General features: G+C 39.6%; 1 protein-coding gene across 1 annotated transcript in view; it reads left to right on the top strand.

Annotated features, from left to right (window-relative positions):
• LOC139627779 (protein diaphanous homolog 3-like) overlaps positions 1-18,389 on the top strand; it is a 156,610-nt gene that overhangs the window by 60,475 nt on the left and 77,746 nt on the right. Inside the window, exons 18-22 of the mRNA XM_071488876.1 lie at positions 5,184-5,279; positions 6,924-7,018; positions 9,823-9,924; positions 12,680-12,919; positions 15,233-15,362. Of these exons, the coding sequence (XP_071344977.1) occupies positions 5,184-5,279; positions 6,924-7,018; positions 9,823-9,924; positions 12,680-12,919; positions 15,233-15,362 (663 nt within the window). The remainder of the gene's footprint in view (positions 1-5,183; positions 5,280-6,923; positions 7,019-9,822; positions 9,925-12,679; positions 12,920-15,232; positions 15,363-18,389) is intronic.

Raw genomic sequence — 18,389 nt, forward strand, 5'->3', positions numbered from 1 at the left:
ATCACAGAGAGAGGTGGCCCCTGCACGGTTCACTTTGATTAGCTCACTCACTACACAGCTCCTCACTTTATTACTCTGATCTCTCGCTCTCTCACTCTCTCTCACTCACTCACACACTCACTGGTACTCACACATGCACAACTCTGGATGGAGAGGCGTGGGGTTGGGGGGGCTTAGTCCGTGTGCAAACAGACCAGTCAAGCTGTCATGTCAACGTTAGTCAGCATTGATGAGGCAGAGAGGGAAAGGTGAGGGCAGGTGTGGATAGTCCAAGTAGCCACTGGACATACTGGATGTCTCTTGTGCACTCTGTCAGGCTGACTCAAATTCAGGACTTAGCTGGATCAGAACCATACAGTGAGTCAACAGTCAAACCGCACGGCTGGTTTGACTGTTCATATCCCCTCTGTTGACTGTAGAGTTGACAGATGTGTCGGAATGGTGGATTTTTTCACTTGCTGCAGACAGCCCCCCTTCTGTGCATCAGATGTCTCATAGTGGATTTTGCTTCAGGCAATGGTGTGTGTGTGTGTGTGTGTGTGTGTGTGTGTGTGTGTGTGTGTTATGTATGTATGTGTGTGGTGTTTGCGGATTGAAATGCGGGAGCCCAGAATTATCCCTGCTACAGAAACTCCCCTAATAGCAGTGATTTAAACTTTACCTGCTTGACTGCTTTGATTGGCTATTGGAAACAACACAGTGATTTAATTACCCTTTGAAGACTGCTGCCCTGTCAACTTTCCCCTTGCTGTGTGCTTGTATATCTGCTTTCTCATGGATAGATGATCGCATCACCGTAACATGCCATAAGTAATGAAGCCTCATCAAGAGAAAAGTCAACTCGAGGGTGTGATATCTTCTCAGGAAATAAGATGGTTGGACAAATAGTGGATAAAATGACGGGCCTAATAAGCGCACACATATACTGTCTCTTGCCTGTCTCTCTCACACTGCTGTCAGTTTCCTACTTCACTTGTTAACTTCTTAGATGTTGGAATTAATTATCAAGTATATATATTGATGGATTGTGTGTGTGTGTGTGTGTGTGTGTGTGTGTGTGTGTGTGTGTGTGTGTGTGAGACAGGGCAGTTCCAGTAAGGTGTTCTCTCTGATTAGAAATCTATCCTGATAAGATGATATGCTGGTGTGAGTGTAGGGGGCAGAGGAGAAGGAGAGGAGATTTTGGTGTGTGTGTGTGTGTGTGTGTGTGTGTGTGTGTGTGTGTGTGTGTGTGTTACTTGCGCATCTCTGAGGCCTGCCTGTCATGTACAGCATCAGTCATGCTCTTTCACAGCAGATTTATTTCATCCACCATTCCCTTTAGTGCTTTGACGGCACAATTCACTGATACAGTCTTGTGGGAAGTGCAGCTGTTTGGGAAGCGGTTGTGCGCAGTGTTACACATTGTCATATTTTTGTGAATTGCCTTTAAACTATGGCAGAGACTCGTTCAAAGCCAGCCAGTAGAATTATTAAAAGTGAGACGAGGAGATAACTCTCTTAAAATTCTGGCTTTGTTTCTGTTCCTGACCCTGCACCTAAACTTTTCCTTTCTTGAATACCCCACACCTCATTTTTTTTTTTTAATTAAAAGAAATTTAAAGAATTCACATATTTATTATGTTATTTTTGGGAAGAATGCATCTTCGCTGTGGGCAAACGAAAACTGAGACTGTCCTTCCTCTTTTATACTTATCTCTCCTCCTATTTTTTCCACAGTCATGCCATCAAGTTGACACTCGTCACAGGCCTCCATTGAGAGTTCTTAAGTTGAAAGTGCTTAGATGGAAGACGGCTAACACTGTTTGTACTGTGACAGAGCAGAGCAGGCCTTTCAGCTCTCACTGTTTTCCTGCTCTTGGTGTCTGTCTGTAATGCACTGCTCTCTCCTGCCTTGTGATGGAGTCCTGCTTTCTCTATCTGCGTTATCTGATCTCGTCTTGTGATGTTAACTAGTTTTATTCAATGGCTCCATTAGTAACTTTCTGTTGTGCCTACTCTTAGATTATCTGTCTCTTGCAACAGGTACAATCTTGATTTCTTTCTTTTTTTTTTTTTTTTAAGAGTGTCTCTTCTTGAATGAATGTTGGCAAATTTGGTGCCACTAGAGCCTGAAATATCTCCTGTAGTCGCATCAAACCTCTGTGTCCATTGCTACTTTCTTACTTTTGCTACACCTGTGATGTGATTTATACTCCCCACTTCTCTGGACTCACAAGTGTATCCTTATCTTCCCCACTTCCTGGGTGATAGCACAGTCTGATAACTACAACAGTCACTGCTCTGTCTGATTGATTAACCAGTGACCTCTGACCCCCTGTGGGACATTTTAATTGGCTGATTTATAATGAGCAGGCTCCCCTGAAGAAGAGCTGTTTTAAGGCCAAAGCGGATGAAGGGATGATGCTGGGAGGGGGCAATCTAATTAGCTGATTTAACTGATAACACCTGCGGCAGCACTGTGTGTGTGTCTGCGTGTGTCTGCACGTGTGTCTGCATGTGTGTGTGTGTGTGTGTGTGTGTGTGTGTGTGTGTGTGTGTGTGTTCATGCGCGCAATATGATTCCCAATGCAGTATTATGTTAGGATTAAAATATGGTTTATATGACTCAGCCAAGTTTGTTTATATGCACTGAAACAAAGTGGTTAATACTCTGGTACTGGGCGTTTCTATTGTGCGTGTGTGTGAGAGGTGAGAGCTACAGTTAGTGTGTGTTGGTGTAAATAAATGAGATTCTGTGAGGCTATAAGTTATGATGAGTAGATCAATACAACATCTTAATGTAGTAAGCTCGAGGCTTTCGAGGGCTGGCTTCTTTTTCAAGTATCCAATAACATCAAATTCAAAATTACACTACTGTAGAAATAAATACTCACCTTCTTTACACTGGTTTTAAACTTAAACATTGACATCTTTACATTTTTTTGATTTAATTTTTGCCTTGTAATAACATAACATACTTTATTTTTGTACTCTTGAGCAAGCGAATATATTCATGGAGACAGAAGCATTATTACTTGTTGAGCGTATTGTGTGTTAGCAGACGTTGCAGTGGCTCCAGTCCTTCATGCCCATTTCAGCCAATTAGTTTTTTCTGTTGGCAATTCGAATGGTTTTGTATCTATTATTCAACCTTTTGAACCTCATATTTTCTGTTAAGCACAACAAGATAGAAATAGATTTATAACTGCGAAAGTTATGACAATATCATATGTACTGTATAAACTGTTCTTTCTCTTACACCTATGAAATTGTTCATTTCCAAGATATTTCTTTCATGGCTGCATTACATCAGACAAGAAATTCTAGATTGCTTTTTGTGAACATCTTGTGAAACATTTGCATTGTGACCAAGGCTGCAACGACAACAACAACAACAAATATAGACATTCATCAATCTAACAATTAATTTATATATTAGTTGTTTAATATATTTTTGTTAAAACCTAAGGTTATTACATTTACACTCACACGCTACATGTCAGTATTTCAAGGTCACTCTATGTAGGCCTGCATCACTTCAAACCACTCACTCACTATAATGCATATCTGTGTTCCCGTATCTGGCACAGGTCACTTTATTTACAGTGAACCCTGTCTTTGTATATCTGTTATGTCATAATGTGTAATATTTATTGTAATGTATTTATTGTTAGTACTCCTGTTGTTTCTCTGTGTAGTATAGGTATATTTATCTTTCTATTGTCCCTAGAGAAAGGTACTTTCATTGCGCCATATGTATGACAATGTATGGATTGATTTGATTTTGATTTGATTACTAAATTAATGACTATGATATTTTTAAGTAAAAGTGATTAATCAAATATCACAACAGTTGCAATCGCCTCAGTGATTTATCACTGAAAATGTACAGTACATTCAGTACTGTGTTATTTGTAGTTGTGGTCCAAAATGGGGTTAATATTTTGTTGTTAAATGTTCAGATAATTAATTGTCCTTCTTTTTCATCTCCCTCTCCCATGGTACACATTTTCCATTGTCCTTGTCTGTATTTTGTATTTTGCCTTTCTCACATATTGAAAGACTGTGAGGAGAGTGTACCAACAGAGGAGCCACGTAAGTTCAAGGATAGCTCAATGTGTGGCTGTGTTTGTGTTTTTCCGTGTGTGGTGGTCTGAACTGCAGATGTGCGTGTTTGTGGATGATGCTAACAGTCTTTTTTGTGGGAGCTCTTAATTTTTTAGCTAGAATAGTATCCCTGAATGAAGGCGAAGCCCAGGTGGAAACGTAGAAATAGCTTTGCAGTGGATTAAGTCCCATGCTCCTCTCTTCTCCTCTCTTCTCCTCTCCTCTCCTCTCCTCTCCTCTCCTCTCCTCTCCTCTCCTCTCCTCTCCTCTCCTCTCCTCTCCTCTTTCCTTTCTTCTCTCCTCATACACCATAATTACAGCACCAGACAATTACCCAGCATACTCCTGGGATGCACATTTTGTTCTCTTAATCTGGTCTTTCAAATAATTAAAGCCAACCATGAACTCCTTTTTGTGAGTGTGGCTCAAGAGGGTTGTGTAGTGTGTGCGTATCTGTGTGTGACTTCCTATTGTTTTTTTGTTTTGCTGTTTATAATCCTAAATTGCGTGACACCTTTCCTATCTACCAGTTCACTATCACAATCCCACCTGCCTGCCTTCATGTGACCCATAACAGATTTATCTTCACCAATAACCTAAATACTGTTTGTGCTATATTTTGTTTATGGAACAACCATGGTTCACCCATACTTTATTCTGGTGGTGGTGTGATCACAACACTCCACCATAATCCCCTTCTCCATGCTTCTCTAGCAGTGTGGCATCCAGTCATGACAAACTATGTCATTGTTCTCTTGGAAAAAAAACAAACACACAAAAAGAAACAGTTATTTCAGTTATTTGTTTATGGTGAATTTTAAACAGCTGACATTTTTAAAAATGTGTACAGTATTACAACTAAAATAAATAAATACAATTAGACGGGACGATGTCTACATTCCTGTTCCCATTTTTCCCCTCTTTTATGTTGTACCCAGACACTGAAAATATCTTTATCTAAATCTCATAATCTTACAGTAACTGAATTTTTGTATATGATATATGCTGTGTGTCAGCAGTACACTAAGTAGCTGCATTTGCGTAAATCTTGCCTTTCTGTGTCGATAATAATTCAGTGTTTCTGTCTTTATCAGCCAAAAAACAAGAGGAGGATCTGGAGGATAAGAAATCCATAAAGAAGAGAATTAAAGAGCTCAAGGTGCTTGATCCCAAGATTGCACAGAATCTATGTAAGTATTTGTTTCCTTTCAGCCCACTCCTCCCAGGGACTGGATTTATACACATCCATGTTTTGATGCTACAGTGTGCTGGACCTGTCTGTAGTTCTAGCCCTGCTTTTGCCCTTTATCTCACTTAAGTTACCTCCTGTATACCTTATTACTTGTTCTTTGCATTTCATAAAGTGACCTAAAAGAGAAGTTCGGCAGCCAATGAGTTACACCTTTTCTTGCTGCTATAGCAATTAGAGCAAGACAACACTTAACTGTGAACTTGGCCGCTGCTGCCTGTGACTCATGTCTCCACACACACTGAGAAAATTAACGATGTTAAGCCGTCCATTAAAGGAAAGAAGAAACAGGAGGAAAAATGCTTCTATATATGATCACATTAATCTATCTGTCTCAAGCTCACTTTTTCTTTTTTTCTCTCACACACACTCACACACACACTCTGGCGCTTGTGTATGAGTGACGCATGCTTGGTTTATAATGACCATTTTAAAAGGACTCAGCATTAATGAGGAACCAGCTGATCTCTTAAGCACTCCCAGATCTTTGTACCTCATTGGCTTATATCAAGGGGGCTATGACCTTTGTTTCATGTATTAAAAGAAAATGAGACTAATCAGCCCAGTAACAGTGATAAATCATGCAGCGGAAATTACAGAGCAGGAATCAGGGGAGACGAAAAGGAGAGTCGACAGTTCTTGTTCCACCATAGGAGGTAAAGGGTCTAAGTTTTGATTGAGAATGAGCATGTGGGGCTTTAGTTCTGTTGCTTGACAGATGCCACTTCACTGCAAGTATATTCAATTTCTATTGAGTTAAAAAGCCCCTTTGACAATAAATGTACAAAGCTCACATTTTTACGTGGAGAAAAGGGACTAATTAGTCAGTCAGATCTCCATTGAATGTATGCAGCTATTTTTAGTACCTCAGTAATTGTTAGTAGCAATGCATCTTATTGGTCTATTTTGCGTCAGTGATGTACTGTAAAATCTGTCAAATGAGACGAGAAAAGAAGTGCAAACCGATTTTCATCATCTTTATATTGTTTTGGAGAATTACTCCTGGTTTTACTGTGTACTATGTCAAGCTGATGTCTCTTAACTGTCTTTACACCAGACTCAACTAATTACAAAAGAAGTATAAACTAGGATATTGAATGATACTCATATCACCACAGTTTTTTACTTTCAGATTTTCCCAGTAGTCTTTCAATTTTGCATAATCTGGCTCCTAGCCTAGTCACACATCTTTTAACTGTCAGGGTGTTTCTGATGGTTCCACTTGCTAGACTAATGACTTATCCTGACGAGGAATTTGCTGTTCAGTCCCTGGTGGTACCGCTTGCTTGAGGATCTCATGCTTGCTCAACCACTGTAATTTTTTAAATCACTTTTTCTAAAATAGTTTTATGTCTGGCTGACTTATGTATTGATGTGTCTTTAATCTGATTTCTCTTTAGTTCCTACTCTCAGTTCCCTTCTTGTGTCCTTAAGATGTTCTTTTTTGTCTCACATCATTATGTTATGTTTTTAATTTTCTTTTTGTTTACTGTTATTAAACTGTACGACCAACTTGCTACATTACTTGTCATTTGTGAATCACTTTTACATTAACCACAGCATTTGTTGCAACTTTTGTTTCTAGCCATCTTTCTAGGTTCCTTCCGTATGCCTTATCAGGAAATCCGACGCATGATAGTGGAGGTGGATGAGGAGCAACTCACTGAACCTATGATCCAGGTAAATCAAGTTGCGCATGAAGTTGTAAAAATGTGTAGAGCTTCAGTTCTTATGTGACATTAGTAGATGACTATGTTGGACTGACCACAAAACTCTTATGCTCATGTACCCAGTTCTGAAATGGAAAGAATATTTGAAAGTAGCTCAGCCTACAATGTGCAAATGTTATATTTTTAGTGTTGCTCATCTCCTACTCAGTTGGTCAGGCTCAACGCCTCAGCTGCTGGCAACAGGTCAGTGAGATGATTGGGTATAAAAAGAGCCTCTCAGAGAGGCAGAGTCTCTGTGCAGTGAAGGTGGGGAGCAGTTCACCACTCTGTGAAAGACTGCATGGGCAAATAGTGCAACAGTTGAAGAATAATGTTCCTCAGTGTAATATGGCACAGAATTTGGGAATTTCAGCATCTACGGTTCATAATATCATTCAGGGAATCTGGAGAAATCTCTGTGTGCAAGGTACAAGGCCAAAGACCAATACTGGATGGCTCTGGTCTTCGGGTCCTCAGGCAGCACTGCATTAAAAAACAGACAATTCTATAGAGGAAATCACTGCATGGGCTCATTCAAGATGGTCTGAGGTGAAATGGAAAACTGTCCTGTGGTCTCACGAAACGAAATTTCAAATTCTTTTTGGAAATAATGGACGCCGCATCCTCTGGGCTAAAGACGAGAGGGACCATCCAGCGAGTTGCCTGGTGTCAATAGTCTGTCTTGCTGACAGACTATTGTTCTGTTAGTAGTTATTACATATTTTAAAGTTAAAATCTGATATATCTGGTGATGATACAGTGGCTTCATGAAGTATTCAGACCCCTCCACTTTATTGTGTTGTAGTGTGTGTTGTGTTGTATTTTAAATGGATAAAGTTGCCATTTTTTTTCCCACCAGTCTACCCTCAAGTGAAAGCATTTATTGAAAATCAAAAACTGATATCTTTAATTTACAAAAATATTCAGACTCATAATTCAGTACTTTATGGAAGCCCCTTTGGCAACATTTACAGCTTCGAGTCCTCCTGGGTAAGTCTCTATAAGCTTTGCACACCTGGATTTATTCCATTATTCCGCACAGATCCTCTCAAGCTTTGCCAGATTGGATGAGAAGTGTCTGTGAAGTGCCATCTTCAGGTCTCTCAACAGATTTTCCATGAGTTTTAAGTTTGGGCTTTGGTTGGGCCACTTAAGGACAGTCAGAGATTTGCCCCAGAGCCAGCATTTCTTGGCTGTATGCTTCGGGTCATTGTCGTGCTGAACCCCAGTCACCCCAGTCTCCCTTGTCACTGTGGCTCAGAAGCATCCCTATAGCATCCTCCACCATGTTTCACCATAGTGATAATAAGAACCAGGTGATAAGCAGTGCCTGGTGTTTGCCAGACATAGTGTTTGGAGTTCTGCTCACAATGATCAATTTTTGTTTTGTCAAACCTGTGAATCTCTTTCCTCATGTTCCCAGCGTCTTTAAAATGCTTAAATACATTTAGCCCGACTTGAATGGATGACTGTTTTGGAGGTTTTGAGCCCTGACAACAAAAATGCCCTAATAACCTCTGTCTCCAGCTTGGCACTGGGAATAGTCAGCAACAACTAGTCAGTAGACCGCAGGCTGCTAACAGGAGTATAAGGACAGAGAAGGTCAACTGTGTAGGATGGAGCAAACAAGCAAGGAAACTTTTAAAATCAATTCTGAAGGACACAGGTAACCAGTGCAGGGAGGCTAGAATGGTGAAATGTGTTCCATTTTTCTAGTTTTTGTCAGTACTTTGTACAAGACTGTCAATTGACCTCTAGGGCAATCCAGCAAATAGGAGTTATAGGCTTAAATGGCTGCAATCAGGCATGAATAAGTGTACCATAAACATACAGTCTAGTGTACATTCCTCAAGCCAAATGTAAATCAGCCAATGTAATTGATGATGGTCAGTCAGTGTGGGTGTGGGTAAGCTGAGCTAAAACAAATAAGCCAAAACAAATCTGAGCTATGGATGTTTTAAAGAATTCATTTGATCAATAATTGTTAATTACAACATGCAAATAATTAATAGTCATTAAGGCAAATTCCATTATAGTGCATCAATAAAATCCTGACTCCAGGCACCAGGAACAGATTTCCAACCCCATTTAAATGCATTAGACCAATATATTTACCACACAGTAGCAGTATTTGTTCGCAGTATGAAATCAATGTGGCTTAAATATTTTAACGTGTATTCCTTTTGGTTGTATAAGAAAGCCCAATCACAATTTCACATTGTCCATATACATTTATATATAACCGTTAGAATATAGTACTATATTTGACAATAAAATACATTTTATTGCAGCTACAAAACTTCAGAACTGAAAGTCAACAACAGGGGTGAAACTCTCAGCAAATAGAACAGCAGTAGGTTGGATTTCTAAACAAGCACAGCACAAAGAATGGTAGTCCTAGGGCTCAGTCTAAATTAAATTGAAAGAAAACACCACATTGCTCTTCAAGCATGGACTGTGGGCAGCTACATTGTTGTTGAAACCTAGATATAGCCAATCCCTCCCCAAGGGGAAACCGGTTAATTAGGCCTGATTACAGTAATTTTGGACATTTTAAATAATTATGTTTTTGTACAAAGTTAAGAAACTGAAACGTGAAAATGAGGAGGCTATAACATGGTAACCAAGTACAATTAGTATAATTAAGTGTGTCAGTCATCATAACATCATCACCACAAGGTTATTTTTGAATAAGTATGAGTGCCAGTTGCTTTATCTACTCTGCTTTCCTCTGTACTACTTCTCACTGCCTTTCTTCCTCTCTCTTCTTTGTAGAACCTTGTAAAGCACCTGCCAGAGCAGGAGCAGCTGAATTCCTTGGCCAAGTATAAAAATGAGTATACAAATTTGTCAGAGCCTGAGCAGTTTGGAGTTGTGGTGAGTACGGACAATTGTACACAAATATGCACACACAAAATTGTCACCCACTAGCTGGTTATAGCTCTAACAACATGTGCAGATATATTTAGAGGTATATCAGAAAAATATTTTTTATGTTGTATTGTTATGTTATAGTATTTTTGTTGGCTGGATGAAATACCTCTGACATTCTACTCTTTTATGTATCAGCTGAGTTGAAATTCAATATACTATGACTACAGTGGTTTAAAAACATAAATATGCATATGCAGTTTTGTAAAGTTGGTTTATTACTATTCAAATGTTGTAGTAATGTAAACTTGTCTTGTATTCTCATCACATCTTTCCCTCAGTGTCTCTCTTTCTCTTTCCACATGCAATCACATACACACGCGCACACACACACACACACACGCAAATTGGGCACTTTCATATGAATATCCTAATCCTGAGCTTTTTAAAATTCTATCGTTTTAAGCCTTAAGAGGAAAGACAGGACACCTGTGGACTGCCGTGCTAATTTATGCACATTAAACAGCAGCGCTGCTGCCTAATTATGTCTGCATCGTTTTCTTAAATACTTTTCAAAAGAGGTTTATTCAGAATTATGCATGAGGAGTGTAGCGCTTTTTGTGTATTTTGTGCTTCTGCCTAGCAACTAAGTTACTGACAAAACATGCCATAATCTTCTTTTGCCCCATGCACCCACCTTTTTGTAATCACCCATGAAAGAGAGTCTTATCATTGAATGAAAATCCAGTTACTGAGCGGTTGAATTGGGAGGGAGGGTGGGGCTGGCGGGTTAGAGCATGCTCAGCTGTTGTGTATAGTTCATCAGGGAGAAGTACAACAAAGTAGAACACGCTTATATAATGTTGTTTCGCTCCTGTGCCTCCCTGGGCCCAAGGAAGCGTGTGTGCTTTCACCTATCAGAAAAGCTCATTCAAAGGGAATTTTTTCATTCATAATGAGCAAACACATGCATTTTATCTTTTATCTTGATCTTTTTTTCAATATCAGCCATTCTCACACTTGATTTGAACTCTACTGTGTGTGTAGTACGAGTGTCTATTCTAAGAAATAGACCTGATCACATCATAAAAGTCCTTACAGTGCTTTGGACAAAATGGCAATGTAGTCATTTAAAGTTTCTTTCTACACTACACAAATGAGGTAAAAGGTTCTTTATCTTCCATCAGAGTGTTAATTTCCATGCATCCTTATGTTATTAGATTAAAGCACATTCTAATGAATTTCACACTAGTCAACTTCATGCAGTACAGTAGCTTTTATTGCTGTACATCCCTTATGATTGCTGACTTAACAACTTCATTTGGGCCCCTGCATCCCTGCATGTGCAACCTCTGGGCTCAGCTTTAGTCACAGTCCTTATGACTGCCACTTATCTGAATTAAAGTCTTTCATCTAGGAATTAAATTGTTGTCGACACTGTACAGAAACTATTATTACAAGTTGGCAAATTATTTACTCACATTAATTTTCAATTTTTTTCTGTGTATGTGTGAGTGTATTTGCTCTTATTTGACTTATGTATTGTATTGTATTTTCTGTTTGTGTTATGGACTCCCATGAAAACAAAATGCTTCATCTCAAGGGAATTATTCTACTAATAGATGTTGATATATTTGTTTTTATTCTAAATGATGCGCAATTTTGAAATTCATTGTTCATACTCTTGATAATATGAAAAAAAATCTGCAGTGTGTCAACAGTTTATCATGTCACTGAACGCTGCAACACACAAACTATATTTTCCGTAACTTCTTTACAAGCCATTTTGTTATGTTGTTTTTCTTATTATGTGTTCAACCCCTCCCATCAAGTGGTAAATACTGTCCTCCACAGCTCATGGACAGCTCATGGACACAACAGCTGCACACATTCACTTTGAAGGCAGCTTGGTGCATTTGCCATCTTTCTCCTCCCCCTGATTATTATCTCTTTAATACAATATCCCTTTTACACAATTTACCCCATCTCTGGGCTGCATTACAGCTTTATGTGTGGTTGTTGTGCACATTGCCTTTTCTTAACTTTGTCTTATTTTTCTCCTGCCCGGTTTCCTCTCTCTGCGCTCCTCTCATACAAACACATACACAAAGGACACACACACTCAAACACACACACAAACACACACACACACGCATACATACACGCTCGCTCACTCACTCACTGACTGAAATAGTCATTTGATAACATTACAGTAGCTATAATTAAACCCTTGATGGAGGACATCAAACCGCACAGCCAGCTGTTGTGTGAAACAGACAATTGGAACCTGTGCCCTCCCCACCACCCCAGACACATACACAATCACTGTTGTGGCCGGGCTCTGGGCCCAATGCAATATTTTCCAATTTTCTCTAATTGTGTGAGAGTGGTAATCCAAGGCAGCCTATTGTATATTCCACCCCCTCCGCTGCCTGCTCTATATGGACACTAACTCCACAATTAACTTACCAGACCTGGGTCCCAAATCAAATCACTGCCAGCATCTATTACTACTGCCTAGCAACACTTTCCAGTATGCTGGTTGCATAAATGTCTTTTAAATTAGATTGGCTGAATGTTAGCGTGAGAGCCAAAAGTGTGATTGTACTTACTATAAGTTTGACTGTGTTCTTTGACTTTCTTCTCTATGTTTGACTTACTTTTCCTCACTCTTGCTCCTCTCCTCTCCTGCTTTATCTTTTATCTAATTCTCCTTTTCATATTATTCCCTGCTTCCTCCATCGCTCTTCCCCTCTCCTAGATGAGCAGTGTGAATCGGCTGCGTCCTCGCCTCAGCCACATCCTCTTCCGCCTGCAGTTTGAGGAGCAGGTAAACAACCTGCGTCCAGATATCCTGGCTGTAAACGCCGCCTGTGATGAGGTCAGGAAGAGCTCCCCCTTTGGCCGCTTGCTGGAGCTGGTGCTGCTGCTGGGGAATTACATGAATGCGGGCTCTCGAAATGCCCAGTCTTTTGGCTTCGACCTCAGTTCCCTCTGCAAGGTGAGGGTAAAATGCTGACCTTATCATCGGCTGTTCACATGCAGTACATAGACCTTTATCCAGCCACTAGCAGTGGTTCAACATCAGTTATGTATGTTTAACAAAAAAAAAAAAAAAAAGCTCAGAAGATACACTTCTACTAATCCTTTCTATAAATTTTACACAGCCTTGTTCGCAGTTGGATTGTAGTTACAGCAATATTGTCATTTTTAAAAATTGAATACAGTAAATTTACCCCATATGTTTAAATGCTTATCTGCAACATGAATATTGTACAAGCCCTGTTTACGTGTTTAGCCTGAGGATGGATACAGTGTTCAGGATTACTTTTGTGTGCAAATGTTAACCCCTCTGTGTGTGTAAGGGGTGTGTATGTGTGTACATGTAAATGCTACAGAGTGAGCACCAAGAAACATATCTTCCTAACAGAGTGAGAACATTTTGGCTGGTCCTCATTTCCTGACACCCCTTCAAACAGCTGTTTGAGGGTTAACACTTGGTTTTAGGATTATGGGTAGAATTAGGTTTTGGTTGGGGTTAGGGTTAGGCTTTTAGTTGTAATGGTTAGTTTTAGGATTTGAGGCTGGGGAATGCATTATATCAATGAGTGTCCTCACAAAGATAGAAGTACAAGTATGTGCGTATGTACACTTGTTTGGCTGGAGCCTTTCTCTTTGCATGTACAAGTCACTTTTTTTTCCTTCTTTTTTTTTCACTGTGGCTGAGCCCTATCAGTGAACTGATCTAAAGTGGCTGCTGTGATGAGACATTTTGTTTGAAACTATTTCATTTGATTGAACACTATCATCCCCACAAGACATTTTTTTTTTTTCTATATCTTTTGGCATCTATCAAAGCACCTCAAACTCGTGGGAAGACTTTATTCTCATTCTCCTGCTCCAAATAGATAACTGAGGCTACAGCCAGTATTCCTTTGAAATTTCCCACACCTTGCATGACTGCCCAAGCTTAGTGGGGCAGAGACATAGCAAATGCTTACACCTGTGGATTTTATAAGGCATGAAGACAGAACGGCAAATTTCCCTGTATGATAGTGATGGTGACAGAGACCAAAGTGTGATTCTAGTATAGGAGACTCCTCCAGTGGTTACATTACAGCTGGTGGCACACTCACTGCAGTTTCCACAGTAACAGCCACTGCAGCCATTTATCACTGCCACATCTCTGCCCTGTTAGACTTGGGTGCTTATGTTCATATAAACACCAGTGTATACACGTACACAAACATGGATTCGCCACATTAACTTGATGGTAAAATAATAAATTAATAAAATTATCAAGGGATGGCTTTTATGTTTAGTGCATTTCTAATGCAGCTGTCCTAGTGTCTGTTTCTTTATCGTTGGAGGACCAAGGTGTGAGTCGATGTCAGAGGCAGGATACACAGAGGAAGACATCACCTTCATGCCAGTTTCCGAGTTTGACAACTTAATTCCATGGCACACTCCACAGCCCAAGAAAATTGCACCCAGCCCAACTGGAAAAAGCAAAATGTTTACATTGTCAGCTATGATTACCATCCATCTAAATTCACAGAGAGACCTTTTGTGAGTGAGCACTTGAAGCTTTTGAAAAAAAAAAATGGGAAAACAGAAATGAAAAGAGAGATGAGAATGTTTGATTAGAGGAGATAATACAAACATGATTAAACCCAGCGGGGCTGAGTGCACTGCTGTCTACCAATAGATCACCTAGAGAGATACACAGCAATGTACTCCACAGGAGGGATGTTTGGTGGGGATACTGAGAGACATCTTGGAATTAGACTGTAAAAGAACGATGATGGAAATATATCAGAGAAATTGAAAAATTGTTACGTGTGGGAGAGAGGCACGAAGTGCAGAAGAGGTCATGGCTTTGTGAATATGCTTCCGCTGCATGAGTACGAGCCATGAAATCATCTGTAGCACTGTCAACACTCAGCATTTATAAAGCCATTGAAAGGGTTTACAGCAGCTGAATGAAGGACAATAACACTTGCTCCTTTGGTTCTAGTTCACAACATCTGCCGTTAATTCTCTACTGTGGCAGAAAGATTTTTTTTTTAAGTGAGATAAATTTATGTAGAAATAACAATTGTATTTTTCCTTATTTAGTAATGGAACATTGTGTGTACTAGAATGTTGGCATTTGAAGTAACAAGTGAAGTCTGAGGTACTAGTTAATTAAAATGTCCTCTCACTCCTCATTCTGTCCCTATTGGAGCACTTTTATTGCCTGTTTAATGAGCTGAAACAAAATTCTTTTTTTTTTTTTTTGCAACTGTCTTTGTGTATATGTGTTTTACTACAGCTAAAGGACACCAAGTCAGCTGACCAAAAGACCACATTACTCCACTTCCTGGCACAAGTATGTGAGGAGGAATTTCCAGATGTGATCAAGTTTGTTGAAGACCTAGAGCATGTGGATCGAGCTAGCAGAGGTAATATCATCATCATCATCATCATTATCATCATCATCATCATTACCCATATGCACAAATCTTCACACAGATGGACACAAAGTTAGGACATCCTAATAGTTTTGGCACATTCCCTAGGTCTTACAGAAACACGATGTCTACCTCTCTGAGCCGATATCACAATGTGTTATTGCTGTTATTTTGGTTTGTCAGCTTAAGATCTTTAGCTTTCCCAGTGCACAGGGAGTTTCATCCACTCCCTCTCATATCAACATCCCTCGCAAGCCCAGCAGGGCTTTGACAACTAGTCTTACAAATGCTAAATTAGTAATCAAATAGTTGGACTATTCTTTGAGAAAAACAAAAGGAATACAAACACAACTATGTCTTTTTTTCCTCTATGTTTTGCAGTTTGTGTGACAAGCAAAAGCTTCTTTAGCTTTGCGTTAAAGAGAGAAATGCCTTTTATGTTATCTTCTTTTCAGTTTAGGCAACTGAGGGCATGCTATTAAAATTGAAAACTAAATAATATTTTAGAAACTTGGAAAAGCTTTGGCTTCTTGTTTAATATTGCCCATGAAGCGATTTATATATCCTAAATAATAGCAATGCTATGGGCATTGACAAGTGGTAGGTGATTGGAAAAGTGAGCCTAATGAAAAAATAATGAGCTGTGTGGGTTGCCCAGCTATATAAAGCACTGACATCAAGAACTTAATCACATTTTAACAATTTGTCATTTCACATAGCTGAAGTTCAGCCTCAATCAAAACAAATTACTTATACTGGAGATCCTGTAAACTAATCTTTATAGAGAGACTGGGTTCAAGGGCACTGCGCACAAGCACATGAGTGATGTCCAGCATGAAAAGGCAATTCAGTCACCAGCAGAGTAAAAACATATTATATAACATTATGTTTTATTAATATTACAAATGACAGCCAATAGCTATTAGATTAGTTTTTCATAATTGCTTGTTTTGGGTGTATTTGAGCAGAGATCCAATCAGATCCATGTGGTTTGGATAGCTTAATGCATAGATGGAATGGCCCACCTAGACAATGTTTTTACATAGACAGAAATGGAACATTCTTTTTCTGTATTCCTCTGTTTTACTTTGAGCTTCTATCATACCTTCCTACTTTTGTAACTCTCTGGGGATTATTCTGGGATTAGATGCTTGTTGATTCTGTAAACATGCATTGTATTTTACCAGCTTGCTGTTTGATCTATGCTACACTCTGCTCATCTGCACTGCTGTTTGATACTAACATTCATCTTCTTCTGTAGCACATCTAGATCTACAGACTTATAAAAAAGTACATTTTTCAAGAGAATACGTCAGGTCAATGTACTATTTATAAATGTATCTTAAGTCTCTGTGTTGATTTCATACAAATAAGCTGTTTTCTTTATAATATGACACACAGGCGTACACACAAACATGTACAGAGAAAGTTCGGCCATTGTATCTAGAAAATGGTAAAGGTCATGAGCGAGCGAGGACAGACTGGGTGGTCAGAGGAGACCTGGTCGTGTTTTTGTTTATAAGCAACTCTCAGGAGGAAGTAGTGAACAGCAGTCTTTGTAGTGTGTGTGAGCAAGTGTGTGAGCGTGTGTGTGTGTGTGTGTGTGAGCTTGCAACTATATATGCATGTGCGGTCGTACTGTCACAGCATGTTTATTGCTACTCCAAAGAAGATTTTACCGACTGCTCCATTCCCAGCAGGAGGGAGTGAAGGAAAGGGTGAGGAGGAGAAAACATAGTGAGGATGAAATGTTGACTTTATTGTTTTGACTCTAACTTGTAAGAACCCCTTTAGGTTTTGTTGAGGCTTTGATAATTTGTGGGATAATGATGCTCCCGTTGAGTGTTACATTTCTGCCACCTGTGCTGAGTGTCCACAAGCCCTTGGCCAAGACTCATAGGTATGAGAATACTATCAATGGAAAGTACAATCCTTGGATCTCTCCTCAGGCTTTGTCCATGTCCTTGGACCTCAAGCTGAGTATATACTGTATTCATGTCAAGATATAGTCCTCTTTTTCCATCACCGTCTTTCTCTGTGTTTTTGTGCCATTAAGAGATGCATACAGTAAGTGTGTCATCTCTCCATATCTAGTGTTCAGACACACAAATCCCATTTTGTCTTTGTAAACCATGCTCTTGAGTGACTTCCTTTTCATCAGGTCTGACAGCCTTTCGGGAGGCCTGAAGACACACTAAAAGGCTGCATTACATTCGTAGACATTCACCAAAGAGCTTACTTGAGCATGAAAACAAGGTTGGAGAGAGGTAGCAGTAATGATTTGCGCTTCTGTTGCAAAAGCTGCTGTCTTTTGAATGTGTGTAACACAGCCCTCGTTTCCCTATTGCCAATCTCGCCTCTCATGGAAGCAAAACTGCAGCTTAGTTCAGGGTTCTTTTGTGTCTGTCCTCTTATTTCTGCTCCCCTCTCTTCTTTTCAGCACTGTAATCATTATTTCTCCTGACATGGAGAAGCAGTCCTTGTGTGCTGCTTCTCTCTGGCATATTCTATGTATCTATATGTCTGTCTCTGACTGCCTGGCTGTCTGTCTTTCTTGTCTGTCTCTCTGTATGGTTTTTGGTTTACCAATCTTGCTCTCTTTCCCTTTTCTGTCATATTTCTATTCTTTTTGTCCCTCATCACAAACAAACAGCAGGTACGCTTGAGCAATTAGTGTTGTGTGGCACTTGGTGCTGAGTAAATGGAGAAATCAGACTAACATGGAGACATACAGTCACCAACCAGCTTGTAACTCTTCAAATGCCACCTGGAAGCAGCAGAAACACTGCGTACTTGGAAGGTTTTGCATAATACTAAATAGACATAGATGGAAAAGCGACTTTGGCTCAGTTTCTGTTCAAGGCTTGGGGCCCTGAGGAATCATTAAGAAGTAATGTGGGGACTCGACTATATAAAGAAGGTTCACTGATATATGGTTCAAGCCTTGCTTTGTAGTTCAGTCATATACAGTATGAGCGATGAACCTCAGGTTGAAAGTATATAGAATGAGCCTGTCTG

Source organism: Trachinotus anak, unplaced genomic scaffold (genome assembly GCF_046630095.1).
Source record: "Trachinotus anak isolate AG129_WGS33_773 ecotype Australia unplaced genomic scaffold, CSIRO_AGI_Tana_v1 ptg000011l, whole genome shotgun sequence".
In the NCBI taxonomy this organism is placed as follows: domain Eukaryota; kingdom Metazoa; phylum Chordata; class Actinopteri; order Carangiformes; family Carangidae; genus Trachinotus; species Trachinotus anak.